Below are 23,364 nucleotides of genomic sequence, written 5' to 3'. Positions count from 1 at the left end.
AAATATCATATTTACATGTATTACAAATGGCATTATATAAGCTTGCATTATGTCAGGTAGTTTTTATCATGGTTTGTTTGCTTCCATATCACTAATTCCAAGAACTTTTGATACAGTGTAGCATGAAATAAATTAACATCACAATATATAGCAAATGGCATACATTTTATAAACTTTTCTTCTTTGTTTTTCAATTTACTTACAGAGCTTAATTATTTGTTACCTATCTGTGTCACCATGTTCAGAAATCGAGCACCTTTTGGTGTGAGAATGGAGCTCAATAAATATGTAAAAGCTGTGAGATATGATCTTCAAATAATAGTCTCTGGTATTATAGTCATCGGAGTATGTTATTTATTTTACGTTGTAATTTGCTTCGTGGTACTTCGCTTTTTGGAGCTTTCTGTCAACTTATACTATTTTGAAAATGTAAACTCATTGTATGTTCACTTGTTTGCTGTCACATCCTGCTCTCAGGTGCTATAAATGAGACTTTTTTAAAAAGTAATTGCACTATTTGCTATAGGTGATAGAGAAAGGAAACTTTCTGTTACAAAATGTACCCATCGAAATAATCTCACAAGTCATGTTCTGTAGGCCCTTGCCTGAAGTCTAACACTCAGTAATACTAAGTAATTCCAAGAATACATTGGACAGAGAAGTAACCAGTAGGTATGATTTCAGTGTGCATTGCAAATTACTGATGACGTGTTTATACAGTATCAATGAAGAGTGTTTGTTTTTCAAATATAATTGAAATGACTGCAAATAAACATATTTTACAACTTCGCCAGAAGCATTACGTGGTATAAAAAGTACAGACTTTCTCATTGTACAATTCAGCGACTGTTTATTTACACCTGTTTTTCCTTGACAAGTTCACTTTACTTTTCTCATGTTGCCATGCGAGCTATAGCTGCTCAGTCGGTGAACAAGTTGCTGCACAATTCTTAGAATGCTGCTTAATAATAATAATAATAATAATAGGCTAATAATAATAATGATGAAATCACAAACAAGACTCTGAAAGATTTGCAATGGCGTATAAAGAAAAATTAAAAAACATTACAACATAGTGTGAAACTTGTGTGCAGAATAAAAGGAAAAGCTTTGTTAGGGCACACATCTTTTATTCTGTACAAGAATGCCTTGCAGTAATTCAATGTGTTATGTAATTCTTGTTTGTTTGTGACTTGTAATGTCCAAGATCTGTTCCAAAAGTTCGGAACTTTACCCACAAAATTTTTCTATGCGTACTTTTTACTTATTGTGCAGGGTCTTCTTCGAAATACTCTCCTCCACAATTGGTACTCCAATCCAAGCGCCGCTTTCACTTCCAGAAGCAGTCTTGGTACGCCTATTGGTGGATCACATGGAGTGCTGTCTGCAAATTTTCTTTTACCTCGTCTATGGTTGCAAATTTTCATACTTTCAACAGGGTTTTCAATTTTGGAAATAAAAAAAGGCCTGCAGGGGCCAAGTCTGGAGAGTATGGAAGATGAGGCAGCGCAGGGATTTGGTTTTTTGTACAGTTGTCATGCACCAAAACGGATGAATGTGTAGGGGTTTTATCTTGTTGCAAGAGCCATGAACTGTCTCGCCACATTTCAGGCTGTTTCCTTCTTACATTTTCCTTGCAGGCATCGCAGCACGTTCTGATAGTACCATCAGTTAACAGTTTGTCCCTGTGGCACAAATTTTGTTGACATTCCCGACATGAGCGTTGTCGGTAGACGTCCTGAATAAGGTTCATCTTTAACTTTCATTTGGCCAGTTTTGAGTCACGTGAACCATTCTTAACACCATGTACGGCTTAAGCACTCATTACTGTAGACTTCCTGCATCATTTGGTGTGTTCTCTGTAAAGTCGTCTTGAGTTTCACACAAAATTTAATGTAGGCATGTTGGCATGAAACTACAAGTGTTCCAGAATTTTTTGAACAGATCTCATACTTTACAATGGCTTGTCATGTCAGTTAATGCATAACTTTACTTATTCCACATTCCTGAAGGCTCATATCATGACAGGACTTATGAAATATGATGTACAAATGAATGAATCATGTTTGTAAATTTTCTTTTTTTATTTTAAAAATTTTGTCAGCATTTTGGGACTTGGTAATTATTTGTTCTATGACAGAGTAGATATGGCTCATGTGATATCTTGGAAACTTAGCAAAAGAAATAATTGTAAGTATAATAGTAAAGGAAATGTAATTATTTCCTGTAGACATTCAGTTGTTTTGTGTCAAATGTTATTAATTAAAGGCACAACTGCAGTGTTAGGCTTATTACAATCATATGTTTGTGTTTATTTTTGTAAGAAGGGATAAACAAATCTGAATTTACTGCATTATATCTGCAGCAGTCTGTTGAGAGCTTTCACACTGAAATGCAAGTCAATCCAAAGTGATGTACAAAGAGCTTTTATGCATTTTATTTTGACTATATAGCTACATTATCATTCATTTGAAACTAGTGTTGTTATTATTAGCCCCAAGTGTCATTAAAAAGTAAAAGTGTGTGTGTGTGTGTGTGTGTGTGTGTGTGTGTGTGTGTGTGTGTGTGTGTGTGTGTGTAAAGAAGTTGGGTGGGGGGACATATGGTATGCAGCTCACTAGAACAAGTACCATGAGGAAGGAACATTTGGAGCTTGCTTTCTAAGTTAAATATACTAACAGGCTTTATGCAGCATTGAGCAAATAGGTCACTTACAAAGTTTTGTAAGAGAAAGGGACTATTGGCCGAAACTAGTTGTGCTATATTTGATTCTTCACCATTCAGAATTAGTTTTATCTCTGTAGTGTTCCTAGGAGAGTAAAGGCCACTGTCAACTCTGCTCATTGGTAGTGCGTGGAAATGATTTGGTGTATTTTTCTGGTTTGCTGAAACCTGTCTCTAATACCAAATAAGTAGAGAGCAGAGGACTTAGGCTAGGCCTATAAGTTTTTTGTGTCTAGAAACTGCTGCCGGTAGTGATTTAATAATAATTATTATATTATATGAGGCATTTTAGTTACTATTGTATAAGTGTATGTCGTGGTGTGATCTGCTTGTGTATTTTTTCGTAATGATCAAAATGTTAAATGGTTTTGTTGTTGCTGTGTCACTTTTACTTTTGTAGATGCTTGGTACGAAGCACAGAGAATTCATGTAATATCAGTATTTCACACTGCTTTTTTACTTGTGTGTTAATTGGAGCTATACAGGTTCTTCCTGTATCGCCTGTACTTTGTTTTACTAACACTCAAGGAAAGAATAATGTTAAATGGTGATGATTTAAGAAGAATAAATGAAAGACAGCTTGAAAGTCATGAGTATAATTTTAACAGTATTAACTCATAATATAATCTAGTAGAGAGAGAACTGCAGTGATTTTAATGAACTTATTTGTGAGGCAATCTAAGAAAATTACAGCCCTGTTAATAGAAATTTAGAAAGTATCCCCTTTGTTCTCTCCCACACTTGAAATAAATGTTTATGTACACAAACAATGAAAGTTAACTTTTTTTCCTGAGTTTTATTGTGTTAGACTGTGAAATTCAAATTAACGGTGTTTATTCTATTTTTTTTTTTTTCCTGTCAATAGGCTGATGTGTCTCATGCATTCCAAATCCTGCGCAAAAATGGCATCCCGGAAGAAAACATTATAGTTATGATGTATGATGATGTTGCCAACAGTTCTGAGTAAGTATTGTAAAGCTGTCAATGTGTGTTGTGGAAATTTGGCAGTGTTCATCACAGTGACCATCCAATAATAAAGCCTGCTGCCACTGAATTTTACACCATGTGTGTATTCATTTGTGTTGAGAAGTAAAGGAAAGGCATTTCTCCATTATTTACTGGCGTACTTTTAATCATTCCTCTTTATTTTTTTCATGTTTGGGGAAATTTTATCCTTCCTTTTCTAACTATGAGATGCAAGCTTTCTTTTGTGCTGAAATTTGTACAGGTGAACATCTTTCATGATTCTAGTGTGTGGTGGTTGTCCACTTTGTCACTGTCTCCACATTGAATATTACAAATTAGCCCATGTATAAAAGCAGCACATTCTTAATTTTGATGTTATAATCCATTCACCCAAATTTTCAGCATTGTGTTCAAATGTAGCTGATAAAGCATTCATATGTCATTCATGTTCAATACGGGGAGAGGGGAGGTGAAAATGTTGTTACTGACTTGACAGAACAATTGAAATTTATGTGCTCTTTTCATAAGTGCATTTCTCTTCTCAAGGCTCTGGCTTTGTAGCTTGTTGAGCATCTCCATAACATTCTTGTGGCAACCAAATCGAAAACTGGTCAAATAAATCTTCTGTAAGTCACTTCCTTTGTGGACGAATTACAGTTTCTTAAGGTTCTTGCAATGAATCTCAGCTTGGAATATTCTTTTCTTATAGTTAGTTTTATGTGGTCATACCACTTTATCACACATGGTCACTCCACGATATTTTACAGTAGTTGCAGTGTGTAGTGATTTGTCGCCAACAGAGTAATTGAACAGTAGTGGAGCTCTTTGACTGTTTATGTGTAGTAGGTTAAATTTATTTACATTTTGGGTAAATGGTCAGTCCCAGCACTAGCTGTTGATCCTCTGCATGTCATCCTGCATTTTCCTGTAGTCTTCTGGTGTATTTCTATAAACAGCATAATCTGTCAGCCACTTGGCAGAAGTAACAAATTTATATACTAGATCATGTGTATGTAATGTAAATATGTTGATTATGTAATAGAGGAGAGTTTTCATTCACTTTTCAGTTGTGTGATCGTTGCTAATGTATCATCTTGCTTGCATCTTCTTTTGTTTATCTATTCCCCTTCAGAGAAATCAAAATTCATCCACACCTTCAGTAGTTTCTTGTCCAAGCATAACACTTATCCAGTCAGCATGACCACCTGATGCATGTACAGTTACCATAGTTTCCTTTTTGTTTATGTATGTATTAGATCCATTATCTAGTATTCAATTACATTTAGTATTTGTCTAAATTCTTGTCCACTTTTGACCAATAGCACTAAATTTTTAGTGAACTGTACCATGCTGATTTTCTGACCATAGCAAATAAGTGATGCATCAACATTGTTTGTTATTTCTGTCATTTCAATGTACAAATTAAATGAGAGTGATGTCCAAGTAACAGAGTCCTTCTTCTGGCTAATCATGAGGGAGATCTGATGCCCTTAAAAACCTGTGTGATTTACATAATTTAAACTGCTTGTTCTTTCTGTTTATGTACTATATAAAAATATATGTAATACAGATTTATAATTCTCACCTTACTTAATATAGTATATGTTGTTGTTGTTGTTGTTGTTGTGGTCTTCAGTCCTGATACTGGTTTGATGCAGCTCTCCATGCTACTCTATCCTGTGCAAGCTTCTTCATCTCCCAGTACCTACTGCAACCTACATCCTTCTGAATCTGCTTAGTGTATTCATCTCTTGGTCTCCCCCTATGATTTTTACCCTCCATGCTGCCCTCCAATACTAAATTGGTGATCCCTTGATGCCTCAGAACATGTCCTACCAACCGATCCCTTCTTCTGGTCAAGTTGTGCCACAAACTTCTCTTCTCCCCAATCCTATTCAACACTTCCTCATTAGTTATGTGATCTACCCATCTAATCTTCAGCATTCTTCTGTAGCACCACATTTCAAAAGCTTCTATTCTCTTCTTGTCCAAACTATTTACCGTCCATGTTTCACTTCCATACATGGCTACACTCCATACAAATACTTTCAGAAATAACTTCCTGACACTTAAATCTATACTCGATGTTAACAAATTTCTCTTCTTCAGAAACGCTTTCCTTGCCATTGCCAGCCTACATTTTATATCCTCCCTACTTCGTCCATCATCAGTTATTTTGCTCCCCAAATAGCAAAACTCCTTTACTACTTTAAGTGTCTCATTTCCTAATCTAATACCCTCAGCATCACCCGACTTAATTCGACTACATTCCATTATCCTCGTTTTGCTTTTGTTGATGTTCATCTTATATCCTCCCTTCAAGACATCATCCATTCCGTTCAACTGCTCTTCCAAGTCCTTTGCTGTCTCTGACAGAATTACAATGTCATCGGCAAACCTCAAAGTTTTTATTTCTTCTCCATGGATTTTAATACCTACTCCAAATTTTTCTTTTGTTTCCGTTACTGCTTGCTCAATATAGAGATTGAATAACATCGGGGAGAGGCTACAACCCTGTCTTACTCCCTTCCCAACCACTGCTTCCCTTTCATGTCCCTCAACTCTTATAACTGCCATCTGGTTGCTGTACAAGTTGTAAATAGCCGTTTTTGAAAGAGAGTATTCCAGTCAACATTGTCAAAAGCTTTCTCTAAGTCTACAAATGCTAGAAACGTAGGTTTGCCTTTCCTTAATCTTTCTTCTAAGATAAGTCGTAAGGTCAGTATTGCCTCACGTGTTCCAGTATTTCTACGGAATCCAAACTGATCTTCCCCGAGGTCGGCTTCTACTAGTTTTTTGCAGCTGTGGCTTATTAAACTGATTGTTTGGTAATTTTCACATCTGTCAACACCTGCTTTCTTTGGGATTGGAATTATTATATTCTTCTTGAAGTCTGAGGGTATTTCGCCTGTTTCATACATCTTGCTCACCAGATGGTAGAGTTTTGTCAGGACTGGCTCTCCCACGGCCGTCAGTAGTTCCAATGGAATATTGTCTACTCCGGGGGCCTTGTTTCGACTCAGGTCTTTCAGTGCTCTGTCAAACTCTTCACGCAGTATCGTATCTCCCATTTCATCTTCATCTACATCCTCTTCCATTTCCACAATATTGTCCTCAAGTACATCGCCCTTGTATAGGCCCTCTATATACTCCTTCCACCTTTCTGCTTTCCCTTCTTTGCTTAGAACTGGGTTTCCATTTGAGCTCTTGATGTTCATACATGTGGTTCTCTTATCTCCAAAGGTCTCTTTAATTTTCCTGTAGGCAGTATCTATCTTACCCCTAGTGAGATAAGCCTCTACATCCTTACATTTGTCCTCTAGCCATCCCTGCTTAGCCATTTTGCACTTCCTGTCGATCTCATTTTTGAGACGTTTGTATTCCTTTTTGCCTGCTTCATTTACTGCATTTTTGTATTTTCTCCTTTCATCAATTAAATTCAATATTTCTTCTGTTACCCAAGGATTTCTACTAACCCTCTTCTTTTTACCTACTTGATCGTCTGCTGCCTTCACTACTTCATCCCTCAGAGCTACCCATTCTTCTTCTACTGTATTTCTTTCCACCATTCCTTTCAATTGTTCCCTTATGCTCTCCCTGAAACTCTGTACAACCTCTGGTTCTTTCAGTTTATCCAGGTCCCACCTTTTTGCAGTTTCTTCAGTTTTAATCTACAGGTCATAACCAATAGATTGTGGTCAGAGTCCACATCTGCCCCTGGAAATGTCTTACAATTTAAAACCTGGTTCCTAAATCTCTGTCTTACCATTATATAATCTATCTGATACCTTTTAGTATCTCCAGGGTTCTTCCATGTATACAACCTTCTATCATGATTCTTAAACCAAGTGTTAGCTATGATTAAGTTGTGCTCTGTGCAAAATTCTATCAGGCGGCTTCCTCTTTCATTTCTTAGCCCCAATCCATATTCACCTACTACGTTTCCTTCTCTCCCTTTTCCTACACTCGAATTCCAGTCACCCATGACTATTAAATTTTCGTCTCCCTTCACTATCTGAATAATTTCTTTTATTTCATCATACATTTCTTCAATTTCTTCGTCATCTGCAGAGCTAGTTGGCATATAAACTTGTACTACTGTAGTAAGTGTGGGCTTCGTATCTATCTTGGCCACAATAATGCGTTGACTAAGCTGTTTGTAGTAGCTTACCCGCGTTCCTATTTTCCTATTCATTATTAAACCTATTCCTGCATTACCCCTATTTGACTTTGTGTTTATAACCCTGTAGTCACCTGACCAAAAGTCTTGTTCCTCCTGCCACCGAACTTCGCTATTTCCCACAATATCTAACTTTAACCTATCCATTTCCCTTTTTAAATTTTGTAACCTACCTGCCCGATTAAAGGATCTGACATTCCACGCTCCGATCCGTAGAACGCCAGTTTTCTTTCTCCTGATAACGACATCCTCTTGAGTAGTCCCCGCCCGGAGATCCGAATGGGGGACTATTTTACCTCCGGAATATTTTACCCAAGAGGATGCCATCATCATGTAATCATACAGTAAAGCTGCATGCCCTCGGGAAAAATTACGGCCGTAGTTTCCCCTTGCTTTCAGCCGTTCGCAGTACCAGCACAGCAAGGCCGTTTTGGTTATTGTTACAAGGCCAGATCAGTCAATCGTCCAGACTGTTGCCCTTGCAACTACTGAAAAGGCTGCTGCCCCTCTTCAGGAACCACACGTTTGTCTGGCCTCTCAACAGATACCCCTCCGTTGTGGTTGTACCTACGGTACGGCTATCTGTATCGCTGAGGCACGCAAGCCTCCCCACCAACGGCAAGGTCCATGGTTCATGGGGGGTATATAGTACTTAGTATTGTAATTCGTGTGATCACCAAGGTGGCAGGAACACAATTTTGTTTCTTTCTCTTAATGAGCTACTTCCAAACTGGGCGAAAACTGAAACACACTCACCAGCAGTTCTAAGTAATACTAACAGTGATTAAAGTGTGAACTGTTGTGAAGGGTAAGCCTTATCACCCTCACAAATATTCCCCTCTTGCCAATACAAAGTTCTTAATCATTGAATGTACATGCAATCTGGTGCATAATAATGCTTGACTTGCTAATATTGAAGATATTTCAACTGCTTTTATAAGATTGCTGGTATGAATATTCACAATTATATAATAATTAATATCAAATTTCAATGAAGGTGTAAGTGAATAACCTATCCAAAGTGTACCGCTGTGTAATACGGTATGGCAAAATGTAAATAGCAGCTGAACTCACTAGCTACAGATAATACAGTGAGAGCCGTATTTTACATTTTCACGCAGTCCAGACTTCAAAAACACAAAATTTAAGAAAATGTAGGATCAAGGAAAATGTTAAAACCCCCAAGATACCAGCAAAAACACATGTAATTGGCATATATGATTAAAAATCTCAGTCCTTTCCAATGCTTTGTATAAAATCTGTCCAAGGAAAGGAAATTAAATGTACAATACAATGATTATGCAGTAATTTGTGGTAATAAATTCATAAGTTCTTAAAAAAATCACAGACATGTAACAACAAGCAAAAACTCATTAAAAAATTGAAATTGGTGTCTGGGTGCATGGTAATCTAGCTATTTTCTGATACTCTATGACAATGAATTATACATTCAAAACCCTTTTTTTTGAGAGGTCATCCTTTGTGCTCACTCATAAAAAAGCAAAAATTGATGAACATGTTGAATTAAACCAAGAATATTACAGCAGGGAAGTGGTTAAACCATTAACATAAATTCGGACATCTGCTTTATTGTTTAATGCTTTTCTTATGAGCCGCACTTCATATGCTCACCACCGTTAAAGTGTTATTCTTAGGTTTGATGAGAGAAGCAGAGACATGAAAAAATGAATTTACTTCCCCAGTTGAACGTTACAAGTGTGTTAGAAGTAGGCTCAGTGAATTTCTGTACACCGTGTAAAATGTAAATTTGAAAGAAAGCTGAGGTGCTGCAGTTTCACTTCATATCCTCTCTCGCTGCTCCCTATCTTTAAGATCTACAATGTATGGTACAAAGTATATATGTATGTAGTTGTTACAGCTGTATCATTTCAGATTTGAAGACGAAAGTCTTTAAAATGTGCTATTGTGAAACTCTTGTCCTATTTCCCTGTGACATTTCCGTCATAGCACATCATCTGCATGAAAAATATATTTTCAGCACTTCACAAAATGCTTTCACCCCTACCTGCACTCCCATCATTGAAGGGCCACTCCCCCTCTCCACACATTAGTGTGATGTGGTGGCTGTGCTGCCTGTTGGCTGATTTAACAAGTCACCAGCCAATTAAGAGTTCACTAGATGGAAATGAGCGATGTTTCCTTGATTATGACCGAGCACATTCTCCGAGACTCAGTGTTTGAATTTAATAGGTTGACGATTGATATTGTTGCGGAATACAGCACATCGGAAAAACATGCGAAAAGGTGAGACTGGCACAAGAAATGGTAGTGGCTGGGCAGCTTCGTCTCATATTGGTGTGGTTCTGAACGCTTCACGTAAACTGTCTGGTTTTTCCATAACTGCTACAACCTAGCAGTAGTTGTATCATAATTGCGTAGTGAAGCTAAATGTTGCAAGTTGTGTTGGCAACACCGATCGTGGATTACATGAGTATTTCCTCTCTTTGGCTCCAATCTCCACAGTGGCATAAAATATTTCCTTAACTCCACCACCGACCTTGGTGTGAACCATCTGTCGTTTGTGCCACTTATAACTCGAATGTCACATCAAATTTCAATAGGAAGAAAACGGGGAAAATAAAAATCAGAGAATGTAAAGTCAAAGTTCAACTGTATAATTTAAATGTGAATTCACAAGTATGTAGCCTCCAATATTGAGCTACAAATATTAAATATCCCATGTAATGGGTAGTGACCTAAAAATATTTTTGTTGAAATTTGCATCAAAACTCTTTTAAAAGTGGGTAGACTTACAAAGTTAAAAGGTTGTCTTGCTAAGTGCCTGAGAACAAAGTATTAGCGTGCTGAAATTGACTGTTAAAAAAGTGGTGATTGGAGAACTTTTTGACCTTAATGTTTGCTTTAGCATAAACTTCAACCATTTTTACTGGAATAGTCTCTTTCTTGTTTTCTTCTTTCAGCTGTATTTCAGCTTCCAACAAAAGATTGTTTATGTTGAGAATCAGCAGCAGTTTTCCTGCTGGTGAACAGAGTGTTTCTCAGATTTAAGGTGTTTCTAGAAATTATTTTTTCATTCCCAAGGCAATTACAAAATTGGCAGAGTATTGATTTTGACCCTTCATGGCCATTATAGCCATCCAATCCATACTTGACAGTTTTATAGATAGAACTGATAAAGTACTTAGTGTAAAAGTTTGCATGTTAGTGGAAGACTTTCGGTGTGGCTGAAATATGTTGACAGGTTTTGTTTTTCACTTGCTATAGTGCAGAATGTGGACACTACAAGCTGACATTCAGTCGCAAGTGTAAAAAAACAAAAATCATTACCACCAGAGCATCAGAAAGGGTCATAGGAGTCACTGATCCCTGCTTTTGTTGTAAGGCTTGTAATCAAACTCTGTGATGGACCAGGATTAGGTTTTTCACTAATTTCTATTTTGAAATGAGTGAAAATAAGAAAGTAAAACAATGAACAAGCAACAATACAAAATGTTCAGTAATGGCTACCACGCTAATGTTTTTGACGCCGATTTAAAGTGTGAAGTATACGCACAAACTTCTCACTTCTTTTATACAAGGTGATTTACTTGAGATTCACAGCCTATCTTCTTTGCTGGCTGCCGGCAAACTCTCTTGACTTCTTCTCTGTAGACTGATGCTAGGTACAGGAATATTTAAGCCTCTTGTGCAATAAGTAGATACACGAACTTTACTTTTCATCAACCAACAGTATATTTGAACTCCATACAGAATAAAATTCTCACTTTCCACGTACATATATGACTTCCAGTAAGTCACTCGCTCCGTCCAATGTCAGAAACAAATTTAATTGCATTTATAAAAGATTTGTCTTAATGACCATGACTCTACCTCACATGAATCGTAAAATAGGTCTTGCCTCTAACAAGGCTGCATTAAGAGTCCCAAATAGTATCTTTTCTCAACTGTTCTTGTTGTAATTAACAATAGTCAATGACACAATATGTACAGAGGGGCATAAAAACTCCATGGTTCTTCCTCTAAAACATCTATGGATTGCTCAACAAGTACCTGTCGGTGCCGTTTGACCGCCGCGTTTTATTTTCTTCCCACGTCTGATTTTAAACCTGCACACACAAACATGTGATGCGCAGTAGGTAGGATTTTACCATCACACACTCGTTTCTAGAATATCGTGTGTTCGAGGTGGAAGAAGACCGAGTGGTTCTAGAATTTACACAGATATTCTCGAATCACTACATATAGACACCCCCTCCCCCTCCCCCCCACAGTCGGATTGAACACGTGATATTTTATACATAATCATTATGCAAGTACTATCATTCATAACATCATTTCATATCTTAACAGTATATATTTTTTTACATAGGTTTATATACATATCTTTCCTTTCCATAACAACAATTTTTCTGTTATGGTTACTTTTTTCTGTCCTTATTTTACTTTCTTATTAAAATTTGAGCATTTACTCAAGATTTAAGTCAGCTTTACTAATATTTAGAAATTTGAGGACTTTTTCTTTTTTCTTTATTTTCTTTTTCAATCAAAAACTTAAGGTGTTCGTGACACATGGGTAATCTATTTCTACTCTTATCTTTTTGTACTACCTTTTTCCTAGTATGTACTATTTTCATTAGTTGTAGCTTGGAGGAACTCTGGGCGAAATATAAGTGTTCTTTTGACACTAACTTATATCTACAAAACATAATAATGCTATTTGTTCATAGAATTTGTACTTTCCAGAATAATTCCTATAAAATTTACGACTTTTGTCACGATACTGCCCCCTTCTCCTAGGATCAGCATCTATTCCTTGCTTGTGGGTTGACCTTATGAGAGCACTTCCTCTTTCCATTCTGGTAGGTATGCCCCTTACAAAACATCTCTATTTTTTAGGCCACAGATCGTCCTATTTCCACATAGGTACGTCTGCCCTTTATACTTAGTGTATGCCGGGAACACCCCCTTTATACTTTCTGAGGAGGCCTCATTGTACATTACCCCAGTATACGTTTCTGTGTATACCATAATTATCTTCTGGTAAAGTTATAAATATATCTTAAACTTCGCATTCATTCTTTAATATATCATTCACTCCATAGAGTCCTCCTCTACTTATCAACTTGTATACTTTCAATAGATATTATGTCTATGTATACTACTTATGTCCCACTATCCTTCAGTTCATCAGAGTTTTTAGTGCGCCTACGTTGCTCACACCTTTTTCTTATATATCCATTACTCATTACTATTTTTTATAGTTGTTCGTTGTGTATGGGCACCACTCCTTATTTATATTCGATGTAGAACCGTCATAACTCCCCATACATGTGCGCATAATTCCCCATGTTCACACCTTTTCCCCTACAACACCTGGCAATTCTCACATCATAACAGGCTTTGTCTTATATAATTTAATGTTTGCGTAGAAGTGTATATTTGTGTATATGTGGATATGTGTTCGTGTAGTCTGATTCTTCGGCCTTCTTATCTAAAGATAAGATGTAGGTTATTAGTAACCACGGAAATAAGGAAGGACTTCAGCGATAGAATTTTATGAATATGGAAAAAGGGAAAAGATAGATAGATCCTCAAGATGAGAAGTAAGAACGGAAAAAATAGATGCGGTTACGAGGATCGAAGAAGGGAAAGAAGATAGCCCCAAAGACAGGAAACCATCCCACCCCTGTTCCCCAGGATCCCTACCTCTCAGTTACTTTTGTGAGACACTGGAGGAGGTTTGGTGCTAAATCATCTCCTACAGAACGGACTTGTCCCACCTTCACCCTTTGAGGTCCCCAGAGGAAATCCTAGCAATCCTATGGAAACGGCAAATGAAGAAGAATCAGGCACACTTGTTTGTGAGGGTTGTTTGAAAGGTGTGATATGTGTTTTGTGTTAGTCATGATTTATTTGTTCGTGTAAATCATGCTCTTATCTACAATACCTACCCCTTTCAAAATTTATACAAACCCTCCCATCTATATCACATCTCATAAAAGGTATAAAATACTGGATACAAATCAGAAAAGCTATACACTTCGGTATAACAATTGTTCAATTAGTTACATCATATTACATTTTCCACAAATATAATACTCCAGGCAATTTATCTCATCTAGACATCACTTTATTTCTGTGATTCTCTTAAGTTGTTCTTTATTTTATGGTCATATCCAGTTTTTTAAGCAATAAGATTATAGAATAGTTTCAGATTTTAAAGGAATTTGGTGCAAGAAAACTATTTTGGAAGAAACACCAAAAACAACTTGGGATCCGACAGTCATTGCTCCGCCCATTAACTCAGAATGTTAATGTCCCTGGGGGATAGGTGACTCTGCCCGGTTCCCATGGATCTGATATTAACTTTTCTTGTGCACTGGCAGACGAGTATTTCTCTTTAAATTTCTTTTGAAAGTCTTCCCAAGAGGAAAAATTCTCAATATTGACTGTACCCCTTTCTGAGGCTTCCCCTAGAAGGTACCCCACAGCAAATTCAATTTTCTTAGAATCTTCCCAATTTTTTGGTAATGCTTGGTGAAACCATTTTTAAGAAATGGGTCAGATGTACGTCTCCGTCCGGCTTAAATTTAGGGAATTGTCTAGATACGTAGAATTAGGCGCCCCATTGTAAATCAGTCATAGCTTCACTAGTTAACACCACATTAGGTGATGTTACCCTTTTTTCTACTTTATCCTGGATAAGCTTGAATTCTCTCCAAAAATTGTCTTTACTCTTCCTGGTATCACTAAGTTCGGAAGACAGAATGGGCGATACGTTTTTGGAGGTTATTCTCTCGGTAACTTTTCGATCTATAATTTCCTCAATTTGTTCCTCCTAACTACTTACATTTGTGGTATCAGAGTTCGTCATTTTCTCTTTGAAATTTCTTTCTACATTATCTACTTGTGTGCTAATATTCAATCCCTGCTTTACAGCATTAAACTTAATATTGCACACATTTTCAAAAGATAATAGCTTTTCATTAATTTTGGATTCCACATTATTACATCTGTCCTCAATGTTAAATTCTAACCTTTTTGATAAATCTTGGAAATTGTCATTCTGCTTCTGACTAAGGTCAGTAAACATTTTATTTACATGAATGGTCAAGGAATTAGTCAATTCAGCCTTTAAATCTATTTTTAAATTCTCTACTCTACTATTTAAGGCATCAAATTCAATCTGAAGAGCACCCATGCCTTCGCATAGATTACTAAATTTGTTGCTTTGTGAGTCAACTTTGGCATTTAGCAAACCTAGATTTGTCACTTGACTATTTAAGAGTTTCACTCTGGGCATTTAGAGTTTCCCTCTGAGCATTCAAAACTTCACTCTGGGTATTTAATTGCGAATCTAACGAGTTTAACTTAAGAATTTGAGCATTTAAAGATTCACTCTGGGTACTTAATTGAGAATTTACCAAGCCTGATTCTTTCCTTAGAGTTTCATTCTGAGCATTTGATTGCAGACTCTGAGCTTTAATTAAATTTATCAATGTAGTTCAGTCTGGCACTTCTTTACTAACTTTCATAGCCATAGCTGGTTCTTGAGTGTCCTCAACTTGTTGTATATTGTCCATGCCTTTATATGCTTTAGCCCTAGTGAGCATTTAAAACTAACTTTAAATACAGTAATTAGACAATAAAAGTTCACTCAACAGTATGTACCACTTCGTACTAAAGTAATGAAGTTTTGTTTCATGCTCACCCAGCGTAGAAGTCTCGTTGCATAGATGAGCGAATGTAGAGGCAGGTCAGCACCGATGAACAGCAGCTGGTGCCGGCAGTGTCGGATGTAGGTTGGTTTCCACGTCTGCGTCCCCTCGATGTGTGTGAGGGCTGTATACTCCCCACACTGTATCTTCTTGGTTGAGGTGTTCTATGCGTATTTCTTCTTAGACAAATGTGTTGAAATCTTCTTTGCTATTTTATAATTGTGAATTTTCCATGTCTTCACCATTTTTCATTCAAATTTTTCTTCATTGGATACTTGAACATATTCCAGTGTCTCAGAGTAAATCCCTTGTCATGTAACGTTTGGTTACTAGGGCAACACGTGACAACTTCTTCTCTAGTTTTTGACTTAAAATTCCCATTTTCTCGGGTCCTTTCTCACAGGTTTCCACATTCTAACATTTTTGACGCCGATTTAAAGCATGAAGTAGACGTACAAACTTCCCACTTCTTTTATATGAGGTGACTTGCTTGGGATTCGCAGCCGATCTTCTTTGCTGGCTGCTGGAAAACTCTCTTGACTTCTTCTTTGTAGAATGATACTAGATACAGGAATATTTAAGCCTCTGTCTCTACTTGTGAAATAAGTAGGTACACGAACATTACTTTTCATCAATCAGCGGTATATTTGAACTCCATACAGAGTAAAGTTCTCACTTTCCACATACATATATGAATTCTCACTCGCTCTGTCCAATGTCGGAAACAAATTTAATTACATTTATAAAAGATGTGGCATAATAACCATGACTCTACTTCACATGAATCATAAAATAGATCTTGCCTCTAACAAGGCTGGTTTAAGAGTTCCCAATAGTACCTTTTCTCAACTGTTCTTGTTGTAATTAACAATAACCAGTGACACAATAGGTACAGAGCGGCATAAAAACCCCATGGTTCTTCCGCTAAAACATCTATGGATTGCCCAACAAGTACTTGTCGTTCCCGTTCGACCACTGCGTCTACTTTCTTCCCATGACTGATTTTAAACCTGCACACACACAAACATGTGACGCGCAGTAGGTGGGATTTTACCATCACACACTCGTATCTAGAATATTGTGTGTTCGAGATGGTAGAAGGCTGAGTGGTTCTAGAATTTACACAGAAATTCTCGAATCACTACACCATGCACTTGCGTGCAGAGATTGACAATGACGTAATTCAGCCCCGGCTTCTGGCAATTTCTTAAGGGGCAAATAAAAAAACCTGCCACATTAAGGTGTCCATATTCACTATATCTACATGGCACTCCTAGAACATAATTTTGTAAACTGATTTTGCAATTCCACTGTTGGTCGGTGTTGTAAACACTCCAGAGAAATAACAATTGCGGAGATATGGTTGTAGTTTCAATTTCCACGATCAATTTTTACTCCCATGTAAACTGTTTTTGAAACATGCTTGAGTTGTCTGGTCATGTCTTCTTGTTAAAAAATTTTTGCTGTTTTTGACAAAATGACTTTCTGTGCCATTTAGGAGCACTATAAATATTAGACTGAATATGAAATTGTCTACCTCTGAATTTAACTGAAGAGAATCTCTCATTATTGTAATTAAATCAGAAACTGGTAAAGCTGATTTCCATACACTTCAGCCCTTAACATGTGAACAAAACACGAAGATGAAAAACAGTTTGCAAAATTTGATTTTTGGCTTTTGGAAGCTGTGTTGCATGTAAATGTAGTGATTAAACCTACTTTTGAACTTAAGCTAGCAAGCGAACATATTGTTTCTTTACTCTAAGATGCTAAGTTCCATGGCCGAGACCTACGTTGCATTTCACAGCTTGTGTGGAGACATCCACCCCCACAATTGATGTGGCACCGAGGAAGCGTGTCCACTCATCCCATTTTTGCCTGGAAGAGTCCTGTTTGTAAAAAGTCCAGCTGTCCCAAAATTTTTCCGGGGATGCTCAGATGTCCTGCTATTTGGAATTCTGCTTGGCTAAAGTATTTTAAGCTACTAGAGGTTTGACTTGCAATATACTACACTTTGTGCTAGTATATGTGCTGGGAAGCTCCACTTGTACGACTTGCTCTACAACCTTTTCTTTATATGCTGTTAATGTTTTACACTGTTGGTAGTACTGATTGATGTTCACTGTTTTGTGATGCCAAAATAAAAGTATTAAAACAGGAATATAAAAAGTGGGTTTAGTTTTACCATTTTATCACAGACATGTTGTGCAAATGAAACTTTGTGGTTGGTCATGGTGGAAGGTCTGACACTGTGAATCATGTTAAGATGAAGAAACATTGCAGTAATGGTCAAACAAAAATGCACATAATGATAAAATACATAAAAGTGAAAAGTATGTGACAGTTGAACAATTTTAAAAAATCATTTGAGGTAATAATAATAATAATAATAATAATAATAATAATAATAATAACATCTTTATTATAATTTCGTGTGGTCTACTGGCCTGTGCAAGTCTTTCCAGTTGGACACAACTTTGGTGACTTGCATGTCCCTACCCTACCCTGTTATCCAGCTGGAGAAACGGGACCTAGTTTAATGTGGAATCTGAACCATTTGTCGTTTCTCGTGACTCCTCACGCTGTTAAGAGTTGATGGCTAGGTTAAAACACAGACTGAAAAATTCAAGGTCCGTTCTGGGTAAGATCACGTGACATCCTGATTTGCGGTCAAGTGCTTTGCATGATGCAAAGGTAAACTTCTGCCTCCATTGAATTTTGTTAATACAGTTTTTGTCCCATTTTTTAGTTGTTCCATGTTTTATCTATACATATTTTGTCTTGTTTGCTTTTTCTTTTTTTTTTTAAATAAAAAATGAGATGAACACCATACACCAGAACATCAACCGCATCAATAAGTCATTGTGTTTGGCCCTTTGTGTTTTGGAAACACTTTCTCACAAATATTTTCTTTTTAACCTGGGCTTTTCTAGATAACGTGTAATATCAGTAACAGAAAATTCATTGCATTTTTGATATTTGTATGAAGAAAATAAAACTATTTTAAACTTTCTGTGATTAAATGGTTCATGGCAGAATTTGCATCTGTATTCACATTTATCACAAAATACGGAATATTTCAGGCCTCTAGTAATGGGTATACTTATTGCTGTCATAATTTACTTCATATCATAATCAAACTTTTGATGCTTACTTGTACATGACACAACAGTTATATATATCTGACTCTACTTCAAAATAAATTCAAATATTTCACAATGATAAATAGTTATTATATACTGTTCATCAAGATGAGTTAATATAATACATAAAATTTGGATATCATAAGTTACCTCATTAAATACTTGTCACCTTTTACTTAAATTTCCGTAGTTTCTTTTGTCTAATGGTTCTTGTCAAGAAAGCAAAGATGTGCATATTTGCAAAGTCAGAGATATGATATATGTACTGATTTAAAATTGTTAAAAACAACAAGTATATTTTTGCATTGTATCTCCTTCTTTTTAGTGCTCAACATTATTTCATAGCTATTTTCTTTTGCGTGTAAAAAGGTTCAGCCTATCCAGTATTTTTCTTTCTTTAATATTCTGAATAACAATTGCATAAAAAATATGCTCTTTGAATGTAGAATTCAAATTAGACCTATATCTTCGTATATTCTGTACTAAAGTTACTCTCTCTGGAAATTTCTAATACCTTTCACTTTAACACTTTACACAAAAAAAAGATAATTTCTTTTCTCTCACATTCTTATGACCTTTTCTTTATTACAGAATATAAGGCATGGGGGATTACTTCAACATAGGCAAAATAATGAGCACCAGGAACTTAAATTTTCGTTTTAATGAAAGAAGTTTATTCACAAAAGCTTTCATATACACAACTGCTGCTGTGAACAAGTGCGCTTGTAGCCTCACCTACCAAAGATCTTTCCTACGACAAAAATTATTGTTGCCACCACTGCTTTTACCATACCATTTAAAAGTAGGGCAAAAAAAAAAAAAAAAAAAAAAAAGACACTCCAAGAGTTGTTGGCTAACTATTGCTTTTAGAGTGCTGCAGCGCTTTACGTTTGACTTGTTATGGCTCGTTATGGGGGGACCGAGGTGCTCATGTCTGGCCTCATAGGACTCTGCTCAGTCACATACTTCATGTCTGATGTCTGGACTCCAGACATGCGAATAACCAAGTATGACCGGTCATCACTGAAGTCTCACTTCATCTCACCCCACTGCGCTGCACAACCCCCCCCCCCCCCCCCCCCACTCTCTCTCTCCCTCTCTCTCTCCCTCTCTCTCTCTCTCTCTCTCTCTCTCTCTCTCTCTCTCTCTTTCTCTCAAATGTTTATGTGATACGGTTAATGTCATACAGTATGCAGAAAATAATGTAAATAATTTAATATTTAGCATAAGCACAGAAAGGAGACTCATTTCCAAATAGAAGATTTATTCTGTGTGTCAATAATAGCAAACGCATACACTTTAAATAAATACTATCCCTCAAATCTTGGAGACGACTGTCTCTATAAAGAAAATATTTGAGGAACATGATATATTCACAGCTTTGCAGCTATAACTATTCACACTTTTCACTTGAAGTAAATCTAAATCTATGTCATTCTCCACAAGCCACCTAATTATATGTGGCAGAGGGTACTTTTCGTACCATTGACTGAGCCCTCAGACCCTATTCCTCTCGCAATAAGCGTGTGGGAACAATGATTGTCAGTAAAGATCTGTATGGTTGTAATTTCTCGAATTTCCTCCTCACGCTCATTATGTGAGACCGTATGTGAGGAGGGTAGGAGGGGGGGGGGGGGGTAATAATATGTTGTCTGACTCTTTCTGGAAAGTGCTCTCTCAAAATTTCATAGTAAATAGCTCTGTGATGCACAATATCTCTCTTGTAACATCTGCCACTGAAGTTTGTTGAGCATCTCCATAACAATCCCGCGATGAAACGTGCCCCTCTTTGTTGGACCTTTTCTCTCGCTCTTCTATCAGTCCTTTCGGGTAGGGATTCTAGTTAGATAAACAATACTCAAGAATTGGCCAACGAGTGCCTTATAAGCCTCTTCCTTTCTGGTTGACAAGTGCCTTATAATCCTCTTCTTTTGTGGATGACATACGTTTCCTTAAGATTCTTCCAATAAATCTAAGTCAGGATCTGCTTTTCCCACTGTTTGTTTTATGTAGTTTTTCCACTTACGGTCACGCAGGATAGTTACTTCTGGATATTTTATCGTAGATATTGTTTCCAGTGGTTTGTCGTCAGTTGTGTTGCTGTACAGTAGCGGATTTCTTTTTTATGTATTTGCAATATGTTACATTTACTTATGTTCAGGGTCAGTTGCCAGAATCTGCACCGTTCGTCAATTCTCTGCAGGTCATTCTGCAATTCATTATTCGTTACTATCTTCTGGCGTCACTGTTGTGTTATAAACAACCACGTCATCTGTGAACAGCCTTAAGGAGCATATGATTCTTTCTGCTAGATCATATATATATATATATATATATATATAATGGAAGGAAACATTCCACGTGGGAAAAATTATATATAAATACAAAGATGAGGTGACTTACCGAACAAAAACGCTGGCAGGTCGATAGACACACAAACAAACACAAACATACACACAAAATTCAAGCTTTCGCAACAAATTGTTGCCTCATCAGGAAAGAGGGAAGGAGAGGGGAAGACGAAAGGAAGTCTGCTTGTGTCTGTATGTGTGGATGGATATGTGCGTGTGTGCGAGTGTATACCTGTCCTTTTTTCCCCCTAAGGTAAGTCTTTCCGCTCCCGGGATTGGAATGACTCCTTACCCTCTCCTTTAAAACCCACTTCCTTTCGTCTTCCCCTCTCCTTCCCTCTTTCCTGATGAGGCAACAATTTGTTGCGAAAGCTTGAATTTTGTGTGTATGTTTGTGTTTGTTTGTGTGTCTATCGACCTGCCAGCGTTTTTGTTCGGTAAGTCACCTCATCTTTGTATTTTTATATATATATATATATATATATATATATATATATATATATCACACAGTAACAGTCCTATCACATTTCCTTGGGGTACTCAGGAAATTACCTTTACATTTGTTGATTTTATTTTGTTAAGAGCAACATGTTGAGTTCTGTCTACAAGGAAGTCTTGAATCCACTCAAAAATCTGCTACTATACTCTATGAGCTTGTATTTTTTTACCAAACGGCAATGCGGGACATTGTCCTGAAGTCGAGGAACGTGACATCGATCTGAGCGCCATTGTCTACAGTGCTGTGGATCTCGTCCAGGAACAGAGTGAGCTGAGTTCTGCAGTATCTGTGTTTGCGGAATCCATGCTGCTTTTTATAGAGGAGATTTTTATTCTCCAAAAACATCATAATTCTTGGAGCATAAAACAAGGTCCTTAATTCTGCAACAGATTGATGTTTGCAATGTAAGTCTCTAATTGTGTGCATCTGTCCTAAGGCCCTTCTTAAGAATGGAAATGACCTGCACTTTCTTCCAGTCGCTAGGTATAGTTATTGTTGATCACCAGTAGATCACTGATGCAGTCTCATTTTAATTGGCTGTGCCAATTTGTTAATAATGTGCCAGCTTTACTAAAGCACCATTCACTAGGTGTGCTTGTAGCTGGGACATGACAATAAAATACGTGTTGTAACTGCAGTTGTCCCTGGTAGATCCTGTTCGTGTCTGTTCCATCACTTTAACTTGTAATCATAATCTCCAATATGTATTTAAGTATAGAGATCTACTTTATCTGCAGCAGAGAATTTGTTATTGCCCCATCTGTTGAATCAATCTCACTTACTGGTTGGCAGTGACACACTTCTTGATAGCTGTGCCTCAATAAACAACAGAGAGAGAAGTAATACAGATTATATATTCCTGCCATGGTAATACAGAACTACATGGAGGTATACATTGATTGTGTTTCATGTTGATAAAATATTGTAAAAATTATAATATTTTTGTTTGCTTCTAGACAGTAGGCGTGAACTATACCAGAATAATTACATTAATGATTGCATGTAGTACCTGTAAAACTAGCACACATATGTTGCACACTCTTAAGAATTTCATGTTTATTATTTGTGTCAAACGTATTAACATCACAGAAAGATGACCAAGGGAACATAGCAATTTTATGGTTGGAGGTAATTACGACCTTCTAACATAGAAAAGTCAGGGCTCGATTTTTAATCCAATGTATCTCATATCAAAAACTAAATGAGTGTCAGTATACATCAAAAACACTAGTTAATTTACAAATTTATCCTTTCTTTGTATCGTAATAAAACAGTACTTGCAACTGCAGTAATGTAACACACCTCATACTATTTGACAAGGTAGATTTCTTGTCAAACCTAAGAAGAACTAACTAGATTATAGGTTCTTCACTTTCTAGGCCATAAATCCCCCCTTTAAATGCTTTCAGGAAGTCCATAATTATTCATTTAAACTCATTGCCACATCCCTATAACCGAATCATTTTTTGTCATTGAAGCAGCAACTTTGTTGCATTGAGTGTGTATGGACTCTAGCAAAGTGTACTAGCTGTTCTGGCACATACTGACCTCTTGTTTCAAAGATGATTTCTAAGATAATCAGAGACCACTTTTCTTCATGTATTATCTAACGGCAGGCAGACAACGAAACTGATTGTATAAATAAAGTATTTTACCAGCAGTTCACCTCAAGGTGGTAATATGATATTTTTTGAAATATATAGGAGCTGTGGGGTATCACCTGTTGAAAATGTACATTGTCTTATATATCCTTTTTAATCTTCACTTCCATCTTCTTAATATGTGGGAATTAAATTATAAA

General features: G+C 36.7%; 1 protein-coding gene across 1 annotated transcript in view; it reads left to right on the top strand.

Moving 5' to 3' along the window:
- The window catches only part of LOC124805126 (legumain-like), a 165,625-nt gene that overhangs the window by 5,390 nt on the left and 136,871 nt on the right, over positions 1-23,364 (top strand). Inside the window, exon 3 of the mRNA XM_047265586.1 lies at positions 3,590-3,687. Coding sequence (XP_047121542.1) covers positions 3,590-3,687 — 98 coding nt within the window. The remainder of the gene's footprint in view (positions 1-3,589; positions 3,688-23,364) is intronic.

The sequence above is a fragment of the Schistocerca piceifrons genome, chromosome 1, assembly GCF_021461385.2.
Source record: "Schistocerca piceifrons isolate TAMUIC-IGC-003096 chromosome 1, iqSchPice1.1, whole genome shotgun sequence".
Lineage (NCBI taxonomy): Eukaryota > Metazoa > Arthropoda > Insecta > Orthoptera > Acrididae > Schistocerca > Schistocerca piceifrons.
The sequence above is the reverse complement of the archived record's forward strand: the minus strand, read 5'-3'. Positions and strand labels throughout refer to the sequence as shown.